This window comes from Ceratotherium simum, chromosome 13 (assembly GCF_057802395.1).
Source record: "Ceratotherium simum simum isolate JZ-2026a chromosome 13, ASM5780239v1, whole genome shotgun sequence".
Lineage (NCBI taxonomy): Eukaryota > Metazoa > Chordata > Mammalia > Perissodactyla > Rhinocerotidae > Ceratotherium > Ceratotherium simum.
Genome location: NC_141912.1, coordinates 34,962,765 through 34,985,456, shown reverse-complemented (window position 1 = coordinate 34,985,456; position 22,692 = coordinate 34,962,765). Strand labels below are relative to the sequence as shown.

The 22,692-nt window shown below is 57.1% G+C and overlaps 4 protein-coding genes across 11 annotated transcripts; 1 reads left to right on the top strand and 3 right to left on the bottom strand.

Moving 5' to 3' along the window:
- Positions 1-4,297: 4,297 nt before the first annotated feature.
- RING1 (ring finger protein 1) lies at positions 4,298-8,207 on the bottom strand. 2 transcript variants are annotated; one of them, XM_004424282.3, is made up of 7 exons: positions 8,051-8,207; positions 7,796-7,929; positions 6,867-7,027; positions 6,551-6,766; positions 5,475-5,864; positions 5,018-5,291; positions 4,298-4,708 (listed from the first exon to the last, which is right to left on the bottom strand). In XM_004424282.3, exons 2-7 carry the CDS (start codon positions 7,871-7,873, stop codon positions 4,607-4,609), a joined length of 1,221 nt encoding a protein of 406 aa, XP_004424339.1. In that variant the 5' UTR covers positions 7,874-7,929; positions 8,051-8,207; the 3' UTR covers positions 4,298-4,606. The 2 variants fall into 2 exon arrangements, with proteins under 2 accessions (XP_004424339.1, XP_087294562.1); XM_087438436.1 differs by having other exon boundaries at positions 7,796-7,901; positions 8,051-8,202.
- A 1,241-nt stretch (positions 8,208-9,448) lies between these two features.
- On the bottom strand, positions 9,449-12,150 carry HSD17B8 (hydroxysteroid 17-beta dehydrogenase 8). Of its 2 annotated transcripts, XM_004424284.3 has the most exons (9): positions 11,960-12,150; positions 11,562-11,779; positions 11,355-11,471; positions 11,152-11,244; positions 10,965-11,050; positions 10,768-10,852; positions 10,508-10,550; positions 10,239-10,313; positions 9,451-10,047 (listed from the first exon to the last, which is right to left on the bottom strand). In XM_004424284.3, the coding sequence occupies exons 1-9, from the start codon at positions 12,003-12,005 to the stop codon at positions 10,031-10,033; spliced, it is 780 nt and encodes a 259-aa protein (XP_004424341.2). In that variant the 5' UTR covers positions 12,006-12,150; the 3' UTR covers positions 9,451-10,030. The 2 variants fall into 2 exon arrangements, with proteins under 2 accessions (XP_087294561.1, XP_004424341.2); XM_087438435.1 differs by having other exon boundaries at positions 9,449-10,047; positions 11,355-11,466; positions 11,562-12,106.
- Positions 12,151-12,224: 74 nt separating this feature from the next.
- Positions 12,225-15,855, bottom strand: SLC39A7 (solute carrier family 39 member 7). 2 transcript variants are annotated; one of them, XM_004424286.3, is made up of 8 exons: positions 15,738-15,855; positions 15,018-15,426; positions 14,760-14,928; positions 14,545-14,598; positions 14,248-14,412; positions 13,958-14,098; positions 13,544-13,740; positions 12,225-13,110 (listed from the first exon to the last, which is right to left on the bottom strand). In XM_004424286.3, exons 2-8 carry the CDS (start codon positions 15,420-15,422, stop codon positions 12,838-12,840), a joined length of 1,404 nt encoding a protein of 467 aa, XP_004424343.1. In that variant the 5' UTR covers positions 15,423-15,426; positions 15,738-15,855; the 3' UTR covers positions 12,225-12,837. The 2 variants fall into 2 exon arrangements, with proteins under 2 accessions (XP_004424343.1, XP_087294559.1); XM_087438433.1 differs by lacking the exons at positions 14,248-14,412; positions 15,738-15,855 and having other exon boundaries at positions 15,018-15,731.
- A 102-nt stretch (positions 15,856-15,957) lies between these two features.
- RXRB (retinoid X receptor beta) lies at positions 15,958-22,692 on the top strand. 5 transcript variants are annotated; one of them, XM_014782836.2, is made up of 10 exons: positions 15,958-16,430; positions 17,115-17,362; positions 17,864-18,020; positions 18,368-18,547; positions 19,669-19,841; positions 20,225-20,354; positions 20,558-20,690; positions 20,794-20,897; positions 21,223-21,328; positions 21,460-22,692. In XM_014782836.2, exons 1-10 carry the CDS (start codon positions 16,199-16,201, stop codon positions 21,605-21,607), a joined length of 1,611 nt encoding a protein of 536 aa, XP_014638322.1. In that variant the 5' UTR covers positions 15,958-16,198; the 3' UTR covers positions 21,608-22,692. The 5 variants fall into 5 exon arrangements, with proteins under 5 accessions (XP_014638322.1, XP_014638324.1, XP_004424342.1 ...); XM_004424285.2 differs by having other exon boundaries at positions 15,964-16,430; positions 20,806-20,897; XM_087438432.1 differs by lacking the exon at positions 15,958-16,430 and adding an exon at positions 16,629-16,835.

Genomic DNA, 22,692 nt, shown 5'->3' with positions numbered 1-22,692 from the left:
ACAGGGCCTGAGGAGGCCAGGAGTGGGCACGGGGAGACGGCAGCATCAGACATGGGTGCTGGGTGTAGCTTTAGCACTGGAGTGTAGAAGGACCCAGTAGCCTCGGGGGAAGTGGGGAGTTGGGTGGGATTAGTGGGGGACTAGGTTTTGATGGTGGGCGATGTCATGGAGATTTATAGGGATTCAGTTATCTCTTTAAAATCATCCCTTCAAGAAAATCCCACGGAATCGGATCCATCCATGACGGCAGCAGGACATAGACAGCCTGGTTAATCTTCTCAGATGGAAGACAGAAGATCCGAAGTACAGATTCCTTTTTAAGAAATGGGAAAGCTCTTTGCCAGGCCTGGGAGCTCTCTCAGGGATTAGCACTTCGGACTACAAGGGAGGCAGACCGGGCCATTCCAGCTTTCAGTAGGTCCAGGTGAGACACTCTGGCCACCCAATATGGTTGCCCTGAAGTTGCTCTGGTTGGGGTGGAGTGGGAGCTGTGCTCCATTATGCCTCCCACAGAAGAGGCAGTCACCCTGGCTGCGGAGGGGGTCTGCAACAGGGCTGCCCCTCTACCCTCCTAGAGCGCTGTGGGGTTGGGGGATTGGCTCCCCACAGGGGCCTTGACTTTGCCTCCAGACGCCCCTCCCTCCCTGCTGTGTTCATCTCTGTGCTCCTCACCAGGCCTGGCCTGTTGTCAAGGTAGACAAGGGTTTGGAGTGAAGCCATGGCCCCCAGATCAGTAGGGCTTGTCCCCACTGTGGCCTCGTAGGTGCTGTGCCATGCTGGAGCTGTACCAGAAGCTGACCCGCAGTCTTGCCCCCGTGGACTCTGGTGCCGCACAGCCCTGAGCTCTGTCTGAAGCCCTTGCTGCACTAGCTGCAGTTGTGGGACCGTTCCCCGCCGCGGTCTTGCTGGTGGTGCTGCAGGTTGGAGTGGCCGGAGCCCTCGCCTTCCGGGGGCAGAGGAAGGGCTTCTCATCATGTGCTGCACTGTGTGGCAGTGGGCTACTGCCAGTAACTGAGGGAAGAGTAGACCTAGCAGGTGTGGACTGGCAGGGACAGCACAGGAACCAAGTGGTGGATCTACTGGTGACCACGAGCCAGGGGTGCTGGCTGAAGCCATGGCCACACTAGCTGCACAGGTACAGTATCTCCCGTGTGTGTCCGTAGGTGCTGGGCCCCGCTGACAGTGTGGGGGAAATGCTTGCCACACTTGGGGCAGGGGAAGGGGTGCTCACTAAGTGGGTCTTCTCATGGTAGACGAGGCTGGGGTGGCACCCGAATCCCATCCCCAGGTGACAAAGACGCAGGGCCGCATGCCTGTGTGAACAGTGGCATGCTGCAGCCGGCCCGAGCTCTTGGGAGAAGCCCTTGCCACACTGGTGTGTGTGTGTGTCAGGGGCTTGGGCAGGTAGGAGCTGTGGCCCCACTGGCTGCAGCAGTAGGGCCTGTCACCTGTGGGAGTGTAGGTACAGGGTCAGGTGGGCCCCTTAGTTGAAGCGCTTCCCACATTTGGGGCAGGGAAAGGGCCGCTCTTATTCCAGGCAGGAAATGGGTTTGTGGTGGGGGAGGGGGCTCTGGTAGGGGAGGTGGGGAAGGGTCAGTCATGACAGCTGAGGGGTCAAGGGGTGCCACAGCAGAAAGGGAGCTGGAGATCTCTCCCGCCTTCTCCTCCTCCTCTTCCTTTGCTCCCAGCTTGTGGGAGGAGGGGAGACTAAGGTTGGAACAGCAAGGAGGAGGGAGGCAGAGGAGACAGAGGTGGGAGAGCACAGGCCCCCAACTGAAGGAGTGGCGGGGGAGCTTCAGTGACCCCTCCCTTCCCCCCAAGGTGTAGTGTGGGGTTGGCGGGGAAACCCAGGGCATAACTTTCCCGTGAGTAGTTTGCCAGGTTTTTGAGGGCTGCCAGGCAAGGACAGAGCCCTCACAGTTAGGCCTCATCTGGCAGGGGTCTCCTGAGGGCCCTTTCACTCAGGCTTCTGAGGCCCTGGGGGCAGCTTCTGCATTCAGACACACGATCTGCTGTGGTTTAGAGACCGAGAAGCCTGAGGGCTAAATGCGGGGGAGGGTAAGGTAGAGGCTCCCCCTTCTCCTTTCCCCTTATGCCTCCTCCCCCAAAGACCCCCTCCCATCCATCTCAGCTGGGTCCTCCCTCCTCTGTGCGCCCTTCCTGCATGGGACCCGTGCCATTCGCCCTATGAGGAAGGGAGCTAACATCTAGGGGAGCATCTACAGGCAGCGGTTTTCAGCCTTGGTGCACATCAGAATCACTGGGAGGGCTTGCTAAAACACAACTGCTGGCCCCACTTCCAGAGTTTCTTGTGCAAGGTCGCTCAGTTTGTAGGCGGCAGCGTGACAATCTCGACCCACGTCTGTCTGGCTGTAGCATCAACCTTTTTTTCTCCACCTTGCTCCTTTGCATTGTGGTTATTCTCCTACCTGTATCTTGTCCCTCAACAAAGTAGTAGAGTTCCCTTTTGTTACTTTGTATCTCTCACTCTGCCTAACCGGTACATGCAGGCATAACTGAGGGACTGAACTAACCCAGGGGAGCAAGGGGTGGAACAGAATTGGAGCTGCCCCCCACGCCCCCACCTCCTCTGCCAGCACTGGAGAAGTCCTGGTCAGGAAAAGGTAGTTCTTTCTTCTTCATGGGTGGGTAGGAGAGACTTACCTAGGGAAACGGTTTTGTGTGTCTCCCACATGGTGTCACTTAAACAAACAGGCACGTCTGCAAAATTCACAGTCATGGGGACAGAGAGGGCAGTGAGGAGAAACATGAGAAGTGGAGAGAAGGGGAGGGTGGGGTGAAGCTGTCGACGGTGTGGGGGGTGCTGAAAAGGGATAGATGGGCCCCAGGAGACACAGGGGACCAGGGGGCGCAGGAGGTTCCAGAGTGAAGCAAGAGGGCAGGGGAACAGAGGCAGAAGAGGCTGCCAGGTCGGCTAGGGCTGCGGAGAATGAGGAGAGAGGGGTGATGCTCCAGGCAGCCCCTGGAGCCAGAAGAGAAGCCAGGTTCATTCCACCCTCTTCGCCTTCCACCTCCGTCTCTCTCCCAACTTCTTCCCATCTGTTTCTCTTCCTTGAAATTCCAGGAGCAACACCCATCTTCCTCTTGCCCCAACATCCCAGGAGTGCCCCCCCCCCATATCTGGGGTCAGAGAGAAGGGGAGCCAGGATCAGGGTTCCGGGGAGGCGGGTGTAGAAAGCGGCTTCTGCGAGGGTGAAGTGGGTGTTGTCTATTTCTGCAGGGCAAGAGGTCTCCAGCGCCGAGCGCCGGGTCACCAGGCCTGCGGTACTTGCCGCAGCTGGAGGATGCCCCATGCGTCCGCGGTATTAAGGGTAGTAGGGACCAGGGAAACAAACGAGAAATCCCAAACTTGGAGTGCAGTGCCCTCGGGTCGGCGGGTCAGATCCGGAGGCTTACTCCTCTGCCAATAAGGCAGAGAATCGAGCGAGCCGCAGGAATCTGGGGCGGGTCGGGGTGGGGGCGCCAAGGGCAACGGAAACAGGAAATGAGGGGCGGAGAGGCTGAAAGGGGGGAGAAGGAGCGTCAGTCCCTCCCGGAGAGCGATTCCTCCTGCTGGCGTCCCACACTGTTCGGGACCCGGCGCGCAGCCGTGCGCCCCTGTCCCCCGGCCCCGCCCGCGGAACACGAGGCCGGGAGGCAGTGGTGGCTTGACTTGACGGCCCCACCTCCCTGCCTGGACAGGCCCAGGACAACTCCGAGGCGGCCCTCCCCCCACTTGGCCCGGGGCTCCGCGGGCACCGGCTGCCGCACTCCTGGGAATTGTAGTCTCCGGCCCTGTCCGCCTTCTTCGGGAGGCCGCCCGGGTGGCCGGTGTGTCGAGCTGGGAGGTTCTCGCAGCCCTCCCCACCTCCCTCCCTCTTTTCTTTCCAGCTATAGAAACCAGCTTCTCGCAGTGACAAGGAATCATTCCCCTTACAAACATTAGGGTCCTGCCCCGTCTACAAACTCGCCTTGCTCTCTTGAGCCGCCTTCCTGCATTCCCTCTGGTGCTGAGACCCAGGATTCACTCTGGGCAGTTCAGGCTTTAGGGGGCAAGTTTGGGATCTGACTTCACACACCCCTCCCCGCTTCATCCTGTCTGGTCCAGCTTCACAGACCATTCCTATCTTGGTACATATTTGAAGGCTCGGAAAAATGGGAATGACACACCGTGTACAACCTTTGACATTTCTTCCCAATTTCCAAGGCAGATTCCACATGAATTCTAGCCTTCCTTCCCCAATCTTTTTTTTCCCCCGGCTTCTGGTACACCCTGATAGAGACACAGAACTGCAGGTTTCAAAGAGGAAAAAAAGCAAATGTTGTTGTTGTTGCTAGGAGGGGAGGGTTCTCCACCTTCCCCAACATCTTGTAGATGGGAGGTTTGGGGCGATAGAAAAGGCAGTAGATGGGGGCGCATGCCCCACTCTGTACAATATAGAAGAATCTGATATAGATACTTTGTATAAAAGCCACTCGTCCTCATTTGTGTCCTCTTGCTGGCTGGCCGTGCTGGGGGGTAGTGGGGGACAAAGAAGCTGGGGAGGTGGGCTAGGACACAGGGACACCCCATGGTCCCCCATCTTCCGGCTGTCCCCTTGTGGGGTCACTTTGGATCCTTGGTGGGGGCATAGCACAGCTCCAGTGGCCGGGACACCTTCCAGAACTTCTCATTCACCAGCTCCAGGGTCAGCGAGCCATTCAGTGTCTAGAGAGGGAGTGGGAGGGAGAGGCGGGGGAAGAGAAAAAGAAGTTGGAGAAGATAGTAAAGGAAATGAATGAGAGGCAAATGGTGACCCCAAGGGAGAAGGAAAGAAAAAGGAACAATAAAAGAGATGGGGCAACTCAGGGGCATAGGGAGTGATGGGGGAGAAGAAAGGACAGAGAAGGGAGACGGCAGGTGCAGGGGGAGAAGAGGGTTGGTCAGTCAGGTGAGGATGACAGTTGTGTGTGGCCCCAGGCCTCCCTCCCCTCTCCTCCCCTCCCCTCTAACACCACTGCCCTCAGAGGCTCTCACCGTGAAAGCTCCGCCCCCAGGGGCGATGTAGATGGTGTACTGCTTTTCGCTGACACCCTCCAGACTGGGCAAGGCAGGCTCCTCAGGGCCGTCACCTCCTCCGGCACCCCCACCCTCCCCACCACCCCCATCAGGTCCCCCAGCATCAGAGGCGCCCCCTCCAGGCCCTCCTGGCTCCCCTGCCTCTTGCTGCTGTCTCCGCTCAAGGGCAATGCGCAGGGCCAAGTACTTGGAGAGATGGTCCACTGTGGCATTCCCAGTTGTCTTCACATACCTGAAGTGAGAGAGAGGGCAGGTTTAGGGCACAGGAAGCTTCAAATAGAGAAGGGAGCTGGGGGACTTTCCAAAAGGGCCTCTGGGTTAGGGTTTCTTTCTGGGTTTGGGCGAAGCCCACTTCTGACGGAAGTCTACGTGATCTGTGGTTTCTCAGTGGTCTGGGAAAAGACAGGGCTCTCACCTAGTCTGGCAGTATTCTCCCTTCTCCACGAGCAGGGGGTGGGGCCGGAACACGAGCTCAATTTCTCCACCTGGCTCCGGGGGACTGGGAGCCCCGGGAGGGCTTGGGGGGCCCAGGGTTCCCCCTCCCAGGGTCCCTCCCCGGTCACCAGAGTCTTCAGAACCGGCGCCCCCACCTACCCCACCAGTGCCACCTCCCCCTGTCCCTACACTGCTCCCCCCTGCGCCCCCTCCACGGGGTCGCTTGGGAGCAGGGCCTGGGGCAGAGTCAGGGGCAGAGTCTGAGCTCACATCTTCGCCATCCCCCTCTCCCTCCCCAGGCTCTCCTTCCCCCCCACTCATCGTGGTGGTCTGATCTGACCCGGGCATCGGCCGTCTCACACGCTGGGCCCTGCAGAAGCAAGTGGTTGAGATTAGAAAGCACCAAGGATAAGGGGTTTAGACTTTAAACTTCAGAGCATTAAGAGACTAGGGGAATCTTAATGATGACACCTAATATTTATTAAACACTATGTCCCAAACACACTGCTAAGTGTTTTCCATTGATTGCCTCACACGATACAAATTCTATGAGGCAGGTCATTATTTTCTCTATTTTACGGCTGAAGAAACTGAGGCTTAGAGAGGTTAAATAACTTGAGATCACAATCCCTCGCCTCTCAAAGTGTGGTCCAAGAACCAGTAGCATAGGCTTGGAGAAATGCACAACTCCGGACCTACTGAATTATAATTTGCGTTTTTAACAAGACCCTCAGGTAATCTGGATACACACTCAAGACTGAGCAATGCTGGCCTAGGGGGTGATTTAATTCCCAGCAGTGTGAATCCAGAGCTTGTGCTCAAAATCACTCTACTGCTCTAACCTCTAGAAGGTTAGAGGGTGAGCTATTTTCTTCTTAAGACTAGAACTAAGAAGCTGCAATTTACATCCATGACTTCCGTGCCTGACAATCAGGCTGTGGTTAGCTCTCAAGATGCTAAGGCTTAGAAGCTGGCAGGCAGCCAAGACAGCACTAGGAGTCTGACCCACGGATCTGTCACACCAGCCCTGCTGCCACCTCTCTCCCGGCCCCGAACCTGTGCATGGCCTGCATGCGCAGCCCCTCCTCAATGCTGGAGCTCAGTGCCTGCTGGTTGTGTAGGCGGCTGAGGCGGATGAGCACGCGGTCTTGGTGAGCCTCGTATTCCTCCCGGCTGGGATAGATCTTAGAGATCAGGGCATCGAAGTTGGGGTCTGGCCGCAGAGATCGCTTGGATACTAGCTTCTTGCGGCAAGTAGGGCACTCCTTGTTCCTAGGGTGGGAGAGAGAAGGCCTTGAGCAGACAGTCGCCAGGGCATTGAGGCCCTAACTCTGTACCCTTTGCCCCATCTCAAACATGTCCCTCCTGTTACCCGCTCCGCAGGGCTGTGACAATGCAGTCAGAGCAGAACCGGTGGAGGCACTCCTTGGTGGTCATCGTATTCTTCAGCATATCCAGGCAGATGGGGCACATGAGTTCTGAATGCAGCGACCGAGGGGAAACTGCAATCTCTGTGCCATCCATGATGGCTTCCTGGAGGCATCGGTGAGTGGAAAGGTGGTGATGGGTCGGGGAGAAAGGGGTTTTAGAAACAAGTGGTCCATGAAACGGGAGTTTTGCGAAATACAGTGAGATGGCAGAATCTTGGGTACCCCATGTTGGCTACTTGAGGAAGATGGGAATTCTGAGAGAGAGACAGGGGCTACTGACTTGGAGACAATGGAGAAGAAAAGGAATTAGTGTCCATTAACTAAGAGTGGGAGCTTTGCAGTAGGAGGATCTTAGGTGGGGGTGGCACAGATTTGCAGTTTGGGGAAGATTTATTCAACAGAATTCCTTCAAGTGTGGTCCAGGTACTATCTATATCAGAATCCCCTAAGGTGCCTGTTAAAAACAGATTCTGGGGCCCCATCCCATTACTGTATCAGAATGTTGGTGGGCGGCAGGCCAAGAATCTCCATTTTTAATAAACTCCCAAGGTGACTTTTATATGCACTAATCTATGACACTGAACTGAGGAACAGGAAAGGTAATTTCTGTCTGCTAACTGTCTTTCAAATAAAGAGAGTAATACTACTTGCTTCACCTCCGTGGCACGGCTGTTTTGAGGATTAAATGAGACAAATGTGAAAGTGCTTTGAAAAGATTAAAGCGATGCAAAGGTAGGGGCAGGGGAGTCTGTGAAATCGGGCAGGGTCGGTAGAATAGGGCAAAAAACGGAAAAGAGGCTGTGAGATTGGGGTCTGTGGCTCGAGGGGTTTGGGGCGAGGGAGTAAGCTGTGAAGGGAGAATCCCTGTCACCTGCGGGGTCCGGTGGAGCTCATACAGACTCAGTTCCCACGTTTTGCTGGCATTCTGGGCATTCGCCGGCGTCGTCATGGTGACCGGGCACGGACCCCCACCAGGGCTGCACCGCGGAGGAGGAGAGAGGTAGGCTGGGGAGGGGGTAGGGGGGAAGGGGCGGGAGAGTCTTAGGGGGCCGCCCCTCGCGCAGACCCCGCCCCTCCGGGGGCTCCCCCCCTCCGCTCCCGCCCCCGCGCCGGCGCGGGCCCTTACCCAGCTCCCGCCGTCCGCGCTGCCGCTGCCGCAGCGCCTCTCCCTGGGCCCGGGCTCCCGGGCCGAATTCGCTCGGTCCGCAGCCGCTGCTCAGACGGCAGCTCCCGCCGCCGCCGCCGCCATGGCCCGGGCGCTGGGGCCCTACGTCACTTCCGCCTGCCCCTCCACTCCACTCCACCCCCCGCCGGCGGAGACGTCACCCGCCACTCGCGGCGGGGGTGGGACGCGACGTGGACGCCCGGGTTCCCCCGCCCTCGGGACACGCCTGCCCCCCGTGCGGAGCCGGCGTCCCCGGAGTCCCGCGCCACGTGGGGCCCACGGTCTCCGTCCCGGGCCAGCACGGTCGCGCGGCCACCCTTAGCCGCCGATCCCCTCCTGAGGTCCCCACCCGGGGCCTCCGCTCCGGAGGGCGGGGCTTGGGATCGCTCGGACCCCCGGAGGGGACGGAGGGATTGGAAAAGGGGCCACCTCCCCCACTCCGCGTTCCCTAGCGGCTCTAGGGAACGGCTTCCCCCTCCCCACCACAACTTCTCTGTAACCCCAGCCCGGGATTCCGGGGGAAAAAAGGCTGCAAAGGACCCTCTGCCGCTTCAGTCCCCCAGTCCTGTGAACGCAACTAAGTCCCGCTGTGCCCGGGATTCCCCTTACCACCCTGGGGACTTGCTCCACCCTCGGCTTTGGCTCTCCCTAGACCCTCCGACCCGCACTCCCCTCGAGGTTTGGGGGCGGCGGCTCGGGACGTCCAGACTCAACTCTCGGCCGGAGCGAGAGACTCGAGAATTGCGTTTGGACAATCAGGAGCCGCGGCCCGGGGCGGGGGAAGGAGGCGCACGGGAGGAACGGGGGAATGGAGACACCACGCGGAAGCAGGGACACACACACAAGATGGGGCCCCTATCGGGGAGGGGGTGTGCGCGTGTGGGTGGGGGGGCACGAGGGGCCGAATGTCTGGAGTGGGAAGCGGGCACAGGCCTCCTCCAGGACTTTCCAGTAAAGGAAGGGCACGGGGAGGAAACAGAGGAGGAAGGGGCAGAGCGATCCCCATTGAGGGCAGGAGATGAGAGGGATACGGGGAAAAGAGACCGTGATGGGCGTCCTGTCTCCTCCAGCCTGAGCTGGGGCTCCCGAACTTGGGCTGCAGCTGCCAGGGGGTGGCCTGTTTCTGGGACAAGGCAGCAGTGGGTCCCCTCGCCCCCTCCCCCAGTTCCCCCCTACTTCCCTGTCCTCTCCTTCAGTCCGTGGCCAGTCCTTATGTGGGCTCCAGAGTCGATTAGCGCGGACCCCCTCCCCTTCCTCCTCCTCCTCCCAGCCCCCTCCCTTCTGCTCTCCTCCAGCCCCTTTCATCGGCTGGTCCATTCCCCTAATCCTGGCCCCCTCCCCTAATCCCCCCCATCCGACCCCAGGCCGGCTGCAGCTATTGTAAGGTGGAGAGAAAGGGGAGGGGGGACTCAGAGAAAGGAGAGGGTGGGGGAGGGCCACCTGTTCCAAGACCCCCTCCCAAGGCCAGACTGGACACCGGGATGGGGCCATGAACAAATCACCCTTGGGGACCATAAGGACCCAGGGAATTGGGGGGAGGGGACTGGGGCTGCAGGACTAGTGGAAGGGGGTGGGGCAGACCCCTCCCTCCAAAGAGACCCAGAATGTCACGCATACACAGTGACACACACACTCTCCTCTCACACCCGGCGGCGGGGGTTGCCCTGGGAGACCAGGCAGTGAAAGGGAACAATCCTTCGGGAAAGGGAAAGGAGGGGGAGGTGGGGAAGGGTCTGAGGGCTTGGACACAAGAAGAACCGGAGGTGGCAGGGAAGAGGATTTGGAATTTATTAGGGTCACAAGCACCCCTGCCTCCCATATTCAGCATTCCTGAGTCATACACTGCCACCCTTTTTGTAGCCTGGGAACTCAGAGTCCTCATCAGCAGGAGGCCAGGCAGAGTGGTGGGGGAGTGAGCAGAGTCCAGGGTCCTTGAGGCTGTTACATGAAAAGACCTCCTGGGAGGGGCAGAAACATTTGGACAGATGCAGAGGTGGAGACAAATGGGCTGGGGGGCACCCGCCCACTTCTATCCTTGGCCTAGGGGAACTTCTGCCCTTCCCTCAGTGGCTGGACTCCCTTCACTTGCTTTCTCATATCATCGGGGTTCCACTTCTCTGCCCTCTCTCTCCCCATGATGGCCTCATACCAGTGACTTCCACTGAGGCCCCTGTGATGTATCCACTATCTTCAGATGCCAAGAATGCGACCACATCTGCCACATCTATGGGAATGGTGGGGACAGGGCAGAATCTGACTCACTCCCACTGACCCAAGGTAGCTATCATCTCCCACCAGAAACCACCCCCCCCGACCCCGAAACACATACACACCAACCACCAATCCTGGTGAGACCCTCTCGGATACCATAAACTTTGGGATCTCTTCATTCAGGCCCCCTCCCCACTCAGTGCTCACCCTCAGGGTCCCCCATATGTCCCATCGGGATCATTCCAGTCACCTGTAAGGGAACACTCATATGTGGGTGAAAGTTTCTTTTATGGGTTTTTTTGTAGATGCAGTCTGTGACCCCTTTTTCTTTTGTCTTCATTCCTTGTATACTTATTGAATACCTACTATTTGCCAGGCACCATGCCCAGCATCCTCTCTCTCTCAAGCCCAGAGAGTTTGAGTGTCTGAATGATTCTGCCCTCTGCCCTACACCCACAGCCTCCTACCTTGTCCAGCACTTTCTGTGGCATTTTCTGTGTCATAGGTGTCGTAATGAACCCTGGGAGGACAGAGTTACAGCGGATTCCATGTCTGTGGAAGGGAGGGTGGCCGCTGACTCCTGAGAGGACTGAACACTGACCTCTCCCTCAGACCTCCCACATGCCTCACCAAAGCCCCCCTCCCACCCCTGGGTCTGACCAACCGTGCCAGCTCCCGGGCTACAGTCTGGGTCAGCCCAATCACTCCAGCCTTGGATGCTGCGTAGTTGGTTTGTCCCATATTCCCCACCTATAGGGGGGTCAGAGATTTGGGATGAGTCAGGAGTCCCAAAGAAGGGCTCTCTTCTCTATGCCCACTTGGCTGGCTGACCTCGTCCAGCTCAACCTGACCTTCCCTACGATGCTACTGATGTTGATGATGGAGCCGTGACAACCACTGGACACCAGGGCTTGGGCTGCAGCCTGAGTGACTAGAAAGATGCCCTGGGGGAGAGAAAGTAACAAGGCAGAAAGGATCAGCTGTGGTGACAGTCCTCCTCCAACTCCCTTCCCAGGCTAGAGGGGCCAGAAGTCACAGGGTCAGAGGTCACCACCTTGAGGTTGACAGCTATGACTCTGTCCCAGTCATCCTCAGACATGTGGAGCAGAAACTCATCCCTGGTGATGCCCGCACAGGACACAACGACAGATGGCGGGCGAGAAAAGCTGTCCTACGGAAGACGGAGGTTACACGCCAAAAAACCACGGGCAGTGGAGGCAATGTTAGCGCTTTAAAGGGGGCGAAGTCGTTTCGCGTTCACCTGCACTTGTTCCAGCAGGCGCCTGGCGGCCCTGGCCTCAGAGACGTCAGCCTGGAAGGCAGCGTGGGCCCTTCGGGGCGCCCCCTCCTCGCCCCCCCGCCTGCCCAGCAGCTGCACCGTCTCCCGTGCCGCTGCCCCGTCCAGGTCGCAAGCGGCCACGGTGGCCCCCTCTCCAGCCAGGCGCACACTGACGGCTCGGCCGATGCCACTCCCCGCACCTGAGGGGGACGAGAACACGCGGGGGGGGGAGGGGGATAAGTGGGCAGGGGCCAGAGATCAACAGGGCGCAAAGTTAGTAAAGTTCGGGCCGGGGGCAACAGCGGCTGCAGAGTCCCAGGACACGCCCCCGACATCACTCCGGCACCCCAACCCGCCTGGGAGAGCTCCCTCCCCTCAACCTGTGACCAGGGCCAGCGCGGAGCGGAGCCGGAGGTGAGACGCCATGGCGGGCCGCGGAGCGCTCCAGCACCTAGCCAATCGGAGCGCAGAGGGGGCGTGGCAAGAGCAAAGCCGGGCCAATCAAAGCACCGCCAGAGTTAGGCAATCTGAGTCCACCGGCGCAGGCGGACCTCCCACCGCGGGGGCGTGGCCAGACACCAGCGCTTGGGGGGCCTGGGGAGTGAGATGAGGGGCCCGTTCCCCCAGAAAAGGACAAAGACTGCGTGTGGGGCGGAAGATCCGAGGACTTTATTTCCGGTCACCACCCCACCCCCTCGATCCAAACAGTGATATAAAAAGAATAGAAACAAAACAAAAAATCAGGCCATGAGATTAGCAATTAGCCCCCCTCCCCGATCACCCCCAAATCAGGACACACGACTGATGTTTATCCCTTACTCCTGCTACTACCCCTCTGTCCAGGGCTCTGGTCTTCCTGAAGCCGCCACCAACAGGTGCGAGAGAGGGAGGAGGACCCTGGAGAAGCCTCTATGTGGCAGTTTGGTCCACTGAAAACAGGTGGGGTAGGGAACACGGAGCAGGCTGCCATCTGTCTCTTCCAGCCTTCTTCATGGCCCCATTTAGTCTCCCAAACCCAACAACATGGTCAGCACATGCCCAACGCTATGGTCCCTCTGGCCTCATTCTTACCTCTAGTGTCCCTGTAAGACTGCCAAACCTTGATAGCCCTCATGCCAAAGTCACTATGTCCCTAGGATACAATTCCTTCCTTTAGCAGATGTCCCTGGCTAGGGCTCCCAACCTCCACAGACCCCTAACCTGGAGGACTTAGAGGACAGAGGTTTGGGGGTGGGCTGGGGGCAGTTTATCCCACCTCTCACTCGAGGTGGGCAATCAGCACCATCATGACAACTCCCCCCAGCAGCCCCAGCACCTCCAGAAGTGACTGTAGTGGTGATGCCTCCCTCAACAGCTCAGGCAACACGGACACCGTTGCTACGTAGATGAAGCCACCTGCAGTGAATGGCAGAATCCAGCCAGGACCTGTACCACCTGCAACTTCACTGCCCACTGCCCCTCCTTCAGTTAGGAGGGCACAGGCTGTGCCTGCCAGTGCCCCTATTGCTGTCAATAGTTGTAGACGCATCGCCTGGTGGGCAGAAAAGAGAGAGAGGCACTCACCAACATCTAAAAATTATCAGTGGTTTAGAAATGGCTGGTGGGGTATAAGTGTATGTGAGTAGGATGCATGTCTTTGGAAACTAAAGAGCAAGGCAAAAAGAGGGGGTTCTAGAACAGACACTTTCTGAAAAATCTTAGTTGTCAAAGAAGTCCTTTCCAGAGACCTTCTGATCCAGTAGGTCAGCATGGAAGGCATGGATCTCTATTAACTATTAAATGGTGTATGGACCACAGTTCAAGAAATACTGAGCTACAGAACTTCTCCTTCGTTTCTAGAAGATCTGTTGTCAATAACAGTACAACTTGTCTGGAACTAATGAGAGTCAGTCTTGGGTCTGGGGTGGGTAAACAGGGGGTTTAGGGTTTTGAGGCAACCATGTTTGGGGCACATCATCACCAACCTGCTTTTTGCTGCAGCCAGACTGAACCAAGATGGCAAAGTCCCCGACCTCATGGGGCACTTCATGTAGCAGGACAGTCATTGTGGTCAGGATCCCCAGCCCCCGACCTCCTCTAAATGAAGCTCCAATGGCCAGACCATCTGTGAAGTTGTGTGCCAGGTCAGCAGCCAGATTCAGGTACCCTGATACACGCAGGTCTGGTACAGGAGGAAAGGAAGACAAATCAATTAGAGACATCCATCACCCCCAGTCCCAGCCCTGATCAGCCATTATCACATCTCCCCCCAGAGACCACTTCATACCCAGCCCCTCACTGTTTCCCAGACACCAGCCATTACCCACAGTGCATATTCCACTCCATGTGAATCAGGATGATGCCCCTTGCCCAGGTTTATCACCAACCCTGACCCTCACCTGAACCTGTTTTTTCCTCTTCAGCATTCTGAGGTCTCACTGGCCCATCTTTGGGCCCTGTGCTCCCTCCTCTCCTCTTCCTCAACCCCCTTACTTCCTTTTCTTCTTCCTCTGAGCTCTGCTTCTCTTTTGAAGGACGCTCTGAAGGAAGAAAGGAGTTGGTAAGAGAGGGGAACAGAGATCTCTCCATATGTCTTCAAAAGGGAAGTCACTTCCCACCTAAGAGCCATAAGATGTGGCGATTTTGAGGCAGGCAAGGTGGCCTTCAGGAAAGTTGTTCCTAGGCTCACCCTGTCTTCCATGTCCATGACTTCCATGTGTGCGACCGTGAGCATGTCCCTGTCCATGACTGTGTCCATGTCCTCCTTTCACATGTCTCACAAATTTCTCCACCACAAGAAAGGCGACAATTCCACTGAGGACCCACAGTCCCACAGACAGAATGGGGCCCTGGCCTGGGAATGGAGGCATTGAGACATTAAGGGAGATGTGGATTCCAGGCTCCTTCTCGAGGGCAAGAGAAGACTGAGAGGGAGGGATAGACCTTCCCCAGCATCCCAACTGGTCTCCATCTGCCCCTTCCTCACCACTGTGGGAGTGTCCGTGTCCATGCTGCTCCTGAGGGTGGTGAGAATGAGGTTCTGGAAAAAGAGGGAGAAAAGGACAGATGACAGAATACCCCACCCAAGGGGTGTGTGTTTGGGGGAATATTGAAAGGTCAGGGATCACAAAGGAGAAAGAACTCTTTTACCCAAAGAATAAAATATATTAAGATTTAAGGTAGAGACCAGAGGTCACTTACCCAGGGCATGAGGGATGAGGTGCAGGAATGCATCTCCCAGGAGTCCACCTGAAGCAAAACTGAGCAAGATTTGGAGCAGAGAGCGGTGCCTGGGGGAGTTTGACTCCACAGGGATAAGGAAGAGAACGAAAAATGGAGCTGCAGAGATCAGCACTGTGGCCCCTAATGCCTAGTGAGGGAGAGTCAGGGGTCAAGTGGTGCCAGGTTTCCCAACAATTCAGAACCAGCCCCTCTCTCCCTGATCCCCTGGGGACTCACATAGGCCCAGAGAGTGACAGTGTCCAGGTCCTGCTTGATGCCTGGAGCCCCAGACTCCCCATAGCCTCCATGGCTGTGTTCATAGTCATGTCCATGTCCTCCGTGGTAGAGGCTCTCATGGGAGTGGCCATGGCTATGGCCATGGTGCAAATCCTCATGTGAATGTCCATGGTCGTGACCGTGGGTATGCCCATGCCAGATGCTCTCGTGAGTGTGGCCATGGGCATGGCTGTGTCCATGGTGGAAATCCTCATGTGAGTGCCTGTGGCTGTGGCCATGGAAGTCCTCGTGCAGGTCCTCGTGCAGGTCGCCATGACCCCCGTGTCCGGCCACTAGCAGCCCTAAGGCCGCCCAGGTCAGCAGTCCCACGGCCACCCAGTGGGGGGCCCCCAGGCCTCTGGCCATCACGCTGACCAGAGGGACAGAGACAGTGATTCCACTTGACCCTCAACTCTATACCTATGCAGGGTCCGCTTTACTCTGCTCGCGCCCTCCGTCCACTTCTACAGGCCGCTCCCCCATTCCATTCTGTCTCCACCCACATTGTTCCCAAGACTCGTTCTCTTTATCCCGAACCCCCTCCCGGATGTTGGGCCCCCGGGACACCGCTCTAGGCTTTGATCCGCCACTTTATAGACTCTCTGGGCCCTCGTCTCTATGACCCACACGGTGGGGAAAAAGGACTGGAAAGGACGGTAGGGAAAAGCAGGGAATTCTCACCGGCTCCGGAATCCTCTCCTTTCCCGGTTTGCTCGGACGTGGCAGTCCCGCCTCTAGCTCCCGCGAGAACAGGAAGTTCCGTTTTACCTCCGTCCCAATACCTTTACCAATATGGCGGCACCCCGGTAGCTGCGATGCCGCCCTGCCCTGGCGCGCATGCGCGGGTGTGGAGGTTATTTGAGGGGAGGCTGGGCGAGGCCAGCTAACAGGCTCGAGGAGACCGCCTCCTCCGTTTCCAACTAGACGAGGGGGCGGGAACTAGCGCGAAGACTTCCCGTCTATACCAAGATGGCCGCCACTTCGGTGCTGTCATTTTGGTACAGAGCAGACCGAAGCGCTTAATTCGACCCGGTTCACGCCAGAGTCTTTTTCTCTGGGGCTTCCTCCTGCTCAGCTAGTCCCCGACCATTCCTTGGGAATCCCTGGTACCTCCTGGGTATCCCTACACTCAGACAGGAATCATGTCTTGGGCTGCTCGCCCGCCCTTCCTCCCCCAGCGGCATGCCGCAGGGCAGTGTGGGCCGGTGGGGGTGCGAAAAGAAATGCATTGTGGGGTCGCGTCCCGGTGGCGGCGGCGACGGCCCTGGCTGGATCCCGCAGCAGCGGCGGCGGCGGCGGCAGCCGGAGAACAACAAACCCCGGAGCCGGAGCCGGGGGAGGCTGGACGGGACGGGATGGGCGACAGCGGGCGGGGTGAGTGTCCTAGCGGACGGGCAGGCGAGCCAGTGACCGCGGTATCTGCAGCCCCTCCCCCCCTCCCCTGGCGCTCTTTCCCTGGCGCTCCCGCCCCCTTGTTTGTAAACACGAGTCCCTTCTCTCCCGAGGGCCTTAGCGCCCTCCCTTGGGGCGGGGCGGGGAGGGGAGCTTCCGTCCCCCTAGCCGTGGCCGCTTGAGGCCCTGCACACCACAGTCCCGGTCGTGGGACAGAAGTCCTAGAACTTGAGGACTCTGGACGTTTGAAGGCAGATCCTGCGTCGTAGGAGGGGTCTCTTCCTCCTGTCTCTTTTCCTGCACGCTCCGGCTACAAGCTGGGAGTGGAGGGGCTGGCTGGTCCACCCCACGTGCTGCCCCACCCACACGAGACTTGTCTGGCTTGGGGTAACCTAATGCATTGCTTGGAAATTTTCCTCACCTGAACTATCCTCCTCCCCTTTGTCAATCCCTCCTCTCACTACAATTAAGAGTTAAAAACGTTGTTTGACAACAGGGTGTCTCTGGACTTGGGGATGGGTGGGGTGGGGTGGGGCGGGGCGGGGCGCGGTGCGGTGGGAGATTAGAGAGAGAATTAAAGTCTCCGGTTGGATGATCGAAGACTCATTTTCTCTTTTTGTCTCTCCTGTCTGTGTGTCTCTGTGCCTGTATGTGTCCCTCCCTCAGACTCCCGAAGCCCAGACAGTTCCTCCCCAAATCCCCTTCCCCAGGGGGCCCCTCCCCCTTCTCCTCCTGGGCCACCCCTACCCCCTTCAGCAGCCCCATCCCTTGGAGGCTCTGGGGCCCCACCCCCACCCCCGATGCCACCACCCCCACTGGGCTCCCCCTTCCCAGTCATCAGCTCTTCCATGGGGTCCCCTGGTCTGCCCCCTCCAGCTCCCCCAGGATTCTCCGGGCCTGTCAGCAGTCCCCAGGTGAGAGGTTGTGACCCGCTTACTGCCTCTCCACTTTCATTTCCTTGTGACCCCAGATCCTTGTGTGAACTTCCCCATAGCCCACTGACCTTCCAGTCCTCTAATCCTGGCAGGCCTATGGTCCTTGTGAGACCCCTTGCCCTTCCTGAGGTGACTGATCTCTCAGTGCATGCTTCCTCCCCCACCCTAAAAAGAATCCTGATATTCTTGATGTCCCTTTCATCTGTTGGTGATTTTCTGCCCTTTTTGTCCCATCTGCCCTTTTGAGATACATGTCCTTAAGGGCCACTGTGTTGCACAATTCAGGGGAAACTGTGTGTCTGATTTCTTTGGGGTTGTGCGCCAGGGCTGGCCTTTCACATAGACTGCAGTGTAAATAATGTCCTCTGTACTGTGCAATGCAGAGCCCTGCCTAGGTGGTAGGAAATGATTTCCATCACCTCCGAGAGAGTCTCCTTCCCAGTGAGTCTCCCTGTGACTTCCCTATTTCCCCCATCCCAGATTAACTCAACAGTGTCGCTCCCTGGGGGTGGGTCTGGCCCCCCTGAAGATGTGAAGCCACCAGTCTTAGGGGTCCGGGGCCTGCACTGTCCACCCCCTCCAGGTGGCCCTGGGGCTGGCAAACGGCTATGTGCAATCTGCGGGGACCGAAGCTCAGGTATGGGGCTCAGGACCAGCAGAGAGGAAGCAAGAGCGAGTCTGCCATTCACCATCACCTGTGGGATACCCAGGGGCCCATGGGGTTGCATTGGAGCAAGTGAGCTGGGGGAGGGATGTGTTCAGATGTGGGATGGGGGCTGGTCAGAGGGAGGAGGGGGTTGGTGTAGAGTTTTTGAACAGTGAAGAGAGTGGAACTGGATCATCCCTCATGTCCCAGTTCCCCATCTCTGTATTTGCAAATACAGAGTGGACTTAAACTAAGTTTGCTGGGTGGAGGTTGGCAAGAGGCTTAACGGGGAGAGGTCTACATGCAGCCTTGTTATTGCTATTCTCCTCTCCTTGTAGGCAAACACTATGGGGTTTACAGCTGTGAGGGCTGCAAAGGCTTCTTCAAGCGCACCATCCGTAAGGACCTGACCTACTCGTGCCGGGACAACAAAGACTGCACGGTGGACAAGCGCCAGCGGAACCGCTGTCAGTACTGCCGCTATCAGAAGTGCCTGGCCACAGGCATGAAGAGGGAGGGTAAGGGCCTGCCCCACCCAGGCTTCCCAGGCTACCCTATGGGAGAGGAGGGAGGAGGTGGAGGGAAGACTGCAGGAAACCACGGACTGCACCTCTCAGGAAGGCTGGGCTGATCTCTCTCTCCTGCAGAGGGCGGTATTTGATTTCTCTCTGCCCTCCTCATCAGCTGTTTTCCCTGGTACCCTGATCTGGTCCCGTGAATTTTCTTCTTAATGGTTCTGCCTCTGTGCCTGCACCTATGACTCCTCCCAGTCTGGTGCTGGGGTAGGATAACTTCCTTCCCCATGATGGGTTTCTCCTGGCTCCCCTTTTCTAACCTGAATAGTCCCTTCTCTCTTTGACCCAGTGTTCCCTCTCTGGTCTCCATCTCCCTGTTATCTGTGGTCTTTCCTCCAAACTCTGAAACGCTGCCCTCTTAAGCTACAGACTTTACTGACAACCACAGGGGTGCTTTGTTTCTTCTTTATCTTATCTTGAGTCTGATCCTGGAATACTGAGAGAGATATTTTACACAGTATCGTGGTGAAATCCCTCATTTTAGAGAAGAAGGGCCCGAGGCCTGGCTTTCCCAAGGTCATGCAACAAAAGAGTGGCAGGGCTGGGGTCAGAACCCACATCTCTAAAGACCCAGACCAGTGCTCTTTTATTGCCTTTGTGGAATCAGAGGAGCACACAATTTGCAGTCAGGAACACTTAGATTCAGATGTATGACTTGCCATGTGTTGCGTGAACTTGGGCGAGCTATTTAACTTCTTCAAGCCCCAAGTTCTTTATCTTTAAAAATGGGGATAAGAGTTCATAGTGTCGTTATAATTGAGTGAATGTTAAAATAAGTTTGGCACATATCTTAGTGTGAAGTAGATCCTCAGTTTAAATGTTAGCTTTCTTCCTAATTACTTTACTCTCCTCTTCCCTTCTCTTCCTGGGCGTATTTATCTGCCCTTTTATAACCCCTGCTTCTAGACTGCCTCCAGTCTACTCTTGTTTCTAGTGACTTCCCCAATTCCTGTAAATATCTCCTAAGGGCCGTGAGACCCTGATAAGGCCCTAAGGACATTTTGGAACCCCCTAATGGCTGGCTGCTGACTTTCCACTTTTTTTCCTCCTCCCTTCCCCCACAGCGGTACAGGAGGAGCGTCAGCGGGGGAAGGACAAGGATGGGGATGGGGAGGGGGCTGGGGGAGCCCCCGAGGAGATGCCCGTGGACAGGATCCTGGAGGCAGAGCTGGCTGTGGAGCAGAAGAGTGACCAGGGCGTTGAGGGTCCTGGGGGAACCGGGGGTAGCGGCAGCAGCGTGAGTGATGGGGTCAATCCACTCTCTTTCCTGAAGCGGGGTGGGGGGCGGGAGTCTGGGACTGTTCTATCTCCCCCTCCCTTCCCTTCCCCTTACAACCCCCCTAACACTGACTGGGACTGGAAGTGCTGCCAAACAAGGTCTCAGACATCTGAGGTGGGTGTGATAGCGTCCTCTGTCCCCACCCCCAAAACAACCCACTGACAGAACCACAGGCAAGTCCTAAGTAAATGTTTTCACGAATACCAGAAGAGAAGCCTGATTTACAGGGATTGGCTCAGATGGGGCTTTGTATAGGAGGGAGTGTCAAAAGCCTCTTACAAGGGGGGGCTCCCAGTGTACCTCCAAACCTTCCATAACTCTTACCCCCCCGTCCCCTGCAGCCAAATGACCCTGTGACTAACATCTGTCAGGCAGCTGACAAACAGCTATTCACGCTTGTTGAGTGGGCGAAGAGGATCCCACACTTTTCCTCCTTGCCTCTGGATGACCAGGTCATATTGCTACGGGCAGGTCAGTGACCTTAGATCCCTTTGACCTCTTAACATTTGACTCCTCTTCGACCTTCTGACCTCTAGTGACCCTAGTGGCCTTACCTTGCATACTCAGGGAGCCAAGCTCATTGACCTCGCCACCTCCTCTTCTTCTCTTCCCCTGATGTGCTTTGAATCCCATGGCCTGATCTCTGGCTCCTGACCCTTGCTGCCCCCACCCAGGCTGGAATGAGCTCCTCATTGCCTCCTTCTCCCACCGATCCATTGATGTCCGAGATGGCATCCTCCTCGCCACAGGTCTTCACGTGCACCGCAACTCAGCCCATTCTGCAGGCGTGGGAGCCATCTTTGATCGGTCAGTGGCCCTCAGCTGGGCTGGCCTGTAGGTAGAGGAGGTGGGGCTATAGGCTGGTCCGTGTCCAAGGCTGGCTGAGCTGTGACCTTTGAGTGACCTGCAGGTCCCTCTCCAGGGTGCTGACAGAGCTAGTGTCCAAAATGCGTGACATGAGGATGGACAAGACAGAGCTTGGCTGCCTGAGGGCAATCATTCTGTTCAATCCAGGTAAGAGGAGGATTACCCCTGTCTCTCAAGACCAAGGCAACCTTGGAGCCTCCTCTTCTCCGGAGACTCCTAAGTTACCCAGCTATCCCCTTCAGTAAGACCCTCAACCCGGAAATCTAGCTGACCAAGAAAAACCATATCCACTGATACATTCTCCTTCTGACCCCATGCCACAAACCCAATGCACGCTGTTTCCCTTGCCAGGCATCTGGTGAAGGGCAAGTAGGTGGGACCCTAAAGGGACATTGTGTGGGCCACATTTCCACATTTGTCCTGATTTGACTTGTTTTCCTTCCTCTTCCTCGTCTCTTCCGTGCCATCCCAGATGCCAAGGGCCTCTCCAACCCCAGTGAGGTGGAGGTCCTGCGGGAGAAAGTGTATGCATCACTGGAGACCTATTGCAAACAGAAGTACCCTGAGCAGCAGGGACGGTGAGAAGGAGATGCGGGGGTGAAGGATTGTGGGGACCGAGGCTCCCACAGGGGTGAGGGGGTGCCACGAGGGTGTGTTTAGGGCCCACGTGGTTCCAGGTCTCACTCTGCTTCTCCCACCCCCTCCTCAGGTTTGCCAAGCTGCTGCTACGTCTTCCTGCCCTCAGGTCCATCGGCCTTAAGTGTCTAGAGCATCTGTTTTTCTTCAAGCTCATTGGTGACACCCCCATCGACACCTTTCTCATGGAGATGCTCGAGGCTCCCCATCAGCTGGCCTGAGCCCAGACCCAGACGTGGTGCTCCTTGAGGAGTGTGCATCCGAGAGGGACTCTAAGCCTTGGGGCCAGTGGGGAGGGGCCATGTTCCTAGAATTTTGGTGGGGTGACGAGTACAGGGCAGAGTCAGGACCTCCTTGGACTGTCCATAAACCCTCCAAGGGGTTTCTTGATATCCCAAGATGGAGGGGACCCCAGAACCCTGCAAGGGCTGGACCTCTCCTTTCAGTGGCCTCGTGTCTCTGAATTTGCGTGGGTCTACCATGATTTGGGGTGATTTGTCACCCCCTGCCTGGAACGATCTCTCCCTCCCCCAACACAAAGGACGGGTCTTGCTCCTAGGACCTTGCTTCCTTTTCATCTTGCCTCACTTAGCTCCCCATCTGAAGAGTGGAACTGAGAACTCCCCCAGAGATGGGCATTGGGGGGCAGGCCCCCCAACTGACTGCCATGGGATTAGGGCTCTGACAGGCCTTCCTCTAACCAAGTGGGCAGATGGAGGCTCCTCTGGAAGAGGGAGGGGCTCTGTCACTGTCTCCTGTCCAGAGTCCCCTCTTACACTTCACCTCCTTCTGCAGTCAGACTGAAAACTAAAAAGGTGGTGGTGGTTAAGGGGCGGGTGGAGATGTAGGAACCAATCTATTTTTAATTTCCTCTGAGGGTAGACTTGCAGTTAGACTCAAAGAAGTACTGTACTTTCCCAGGTTGACTAAGAAATACCAGTGGTGGAGGTGGGTGTTTGGGAAAGGCAGGGCCCTGAGATGGTCTGTCCCTGGGGCTCTTCAAGCACCCCCATCTTTTCCTGTCTCACTTGGGCAGGGTCCTGGGCTGTAATGGCAGGACGGGGAGGGGTGGTTTGGTGAGTAGTCCTCAGGCCCTTCCCTCCACAGCTCTCCCCCGGCCCTGAACACACACAGTGTTGGCTGGGGACACAGGACCCTGGCCTGAGAGTTGAGGGGAGATGGCCAGCCTGCAGAGATGGGGTGCTGGGGCTGCATGAATTTTGCCCTGCAGCTGTTCTCTCTGGGGTTCCTTTCTCCTCTCTCACTCACACATAAAATCGCTTTCAAATTAAAATCGTTTTCTGGA

Excerpts from the sequence above, each read along its gene's own strand:
- RING1 (XM_004424282.3), bottom strand. The coding sequence starts at position 7,873 with ATGACGACGCCGGCGAATGCCCAGAATGCCAGCAAAACGTGGGAACTG. Across the intron at positions 5,865-6,550 it reads CGCATGCAGGCCATGCACAG|GGCCCAGCGTGTGAGACGGC; the intron begins GTTCGGGGCCGG and ends TTGCTTCTGCAG. Across the intron at positions 4,709-5,017 it reads CTGGGGGCGGAGCTTTCACG|ACACTGAATGGCTCGCTGAC; the intron begins GTGAGAGCCTCT and ends CTCCCTCTCTAG.
- HSD17B8 (XM_087438435.1), bottom strand. The coding sequence starts at position 11,914 with ATGTCGGGGGCGTGTCCTGGGACTCTGCAGCCGCTGTTGCCCCCGGCC. Across the intron at positions 11,051-11,151 it reads TCAGTAGCATCGTAGGGAAG|GTGGGGAATATGGGACAAAC; the intron begins GTCAGGTTGAGC and ends ACCCCCCTATAG. Across the intron at positions 10,551-10,767 it reads CACAGAAAGTGCTGGACAAG|GTGACTGGAATGATCCCGAT; the intron begins GTAGGAGGCTGT and ends GTTCCCTTACAG.
- SLC39A7 (XM_004424286.3), bottom strand. The coding sequence starts at position 15,422 with ATGGCCAGAGGCCTGGGGGCCCCCCACTGGGTGGCCGTGGGACTGCTG. Across the intron at positions 14,599-14,759 it reads CCTCATCCCTCATGCCCTGG|AACCTCATTCTCACCACCCT; the intron begins GTAAGTGACCTC and ends CTCTTTTTCCAG. Across the intron at positions 13,111-13,543 it reads CTGGCTGCAGCAAAAAGCAG|GCGATGCGTCTACAACTATT; the intron begins GTTGGTGATGAT and ends TCTGCCCACCAG.
- RXRB (XM_014782836.2), top strand. The coding sequence starts at position 16,199 with ATGTCTTGGGCTGCTCGCCCGCCCTTCCTCCCCCAGCGGCATGCCGCA. Across the intron at positions 19,842-20,224 it reads CCGGGGGTAGCGGCAGCAGC|CCAAATGACCCTGTGACTAA; the intron begins GTGAGTGATGGG and ends CGTCCCCTGCAG. Across the intron at positions 20,898-21,222 it reads AATCATTCTGTTCAATCCAG|ATGCCAAGGGCCTCTCCAAC; the intron begins GTAAGAGGAGGA and ends GTGCCATCCCAG.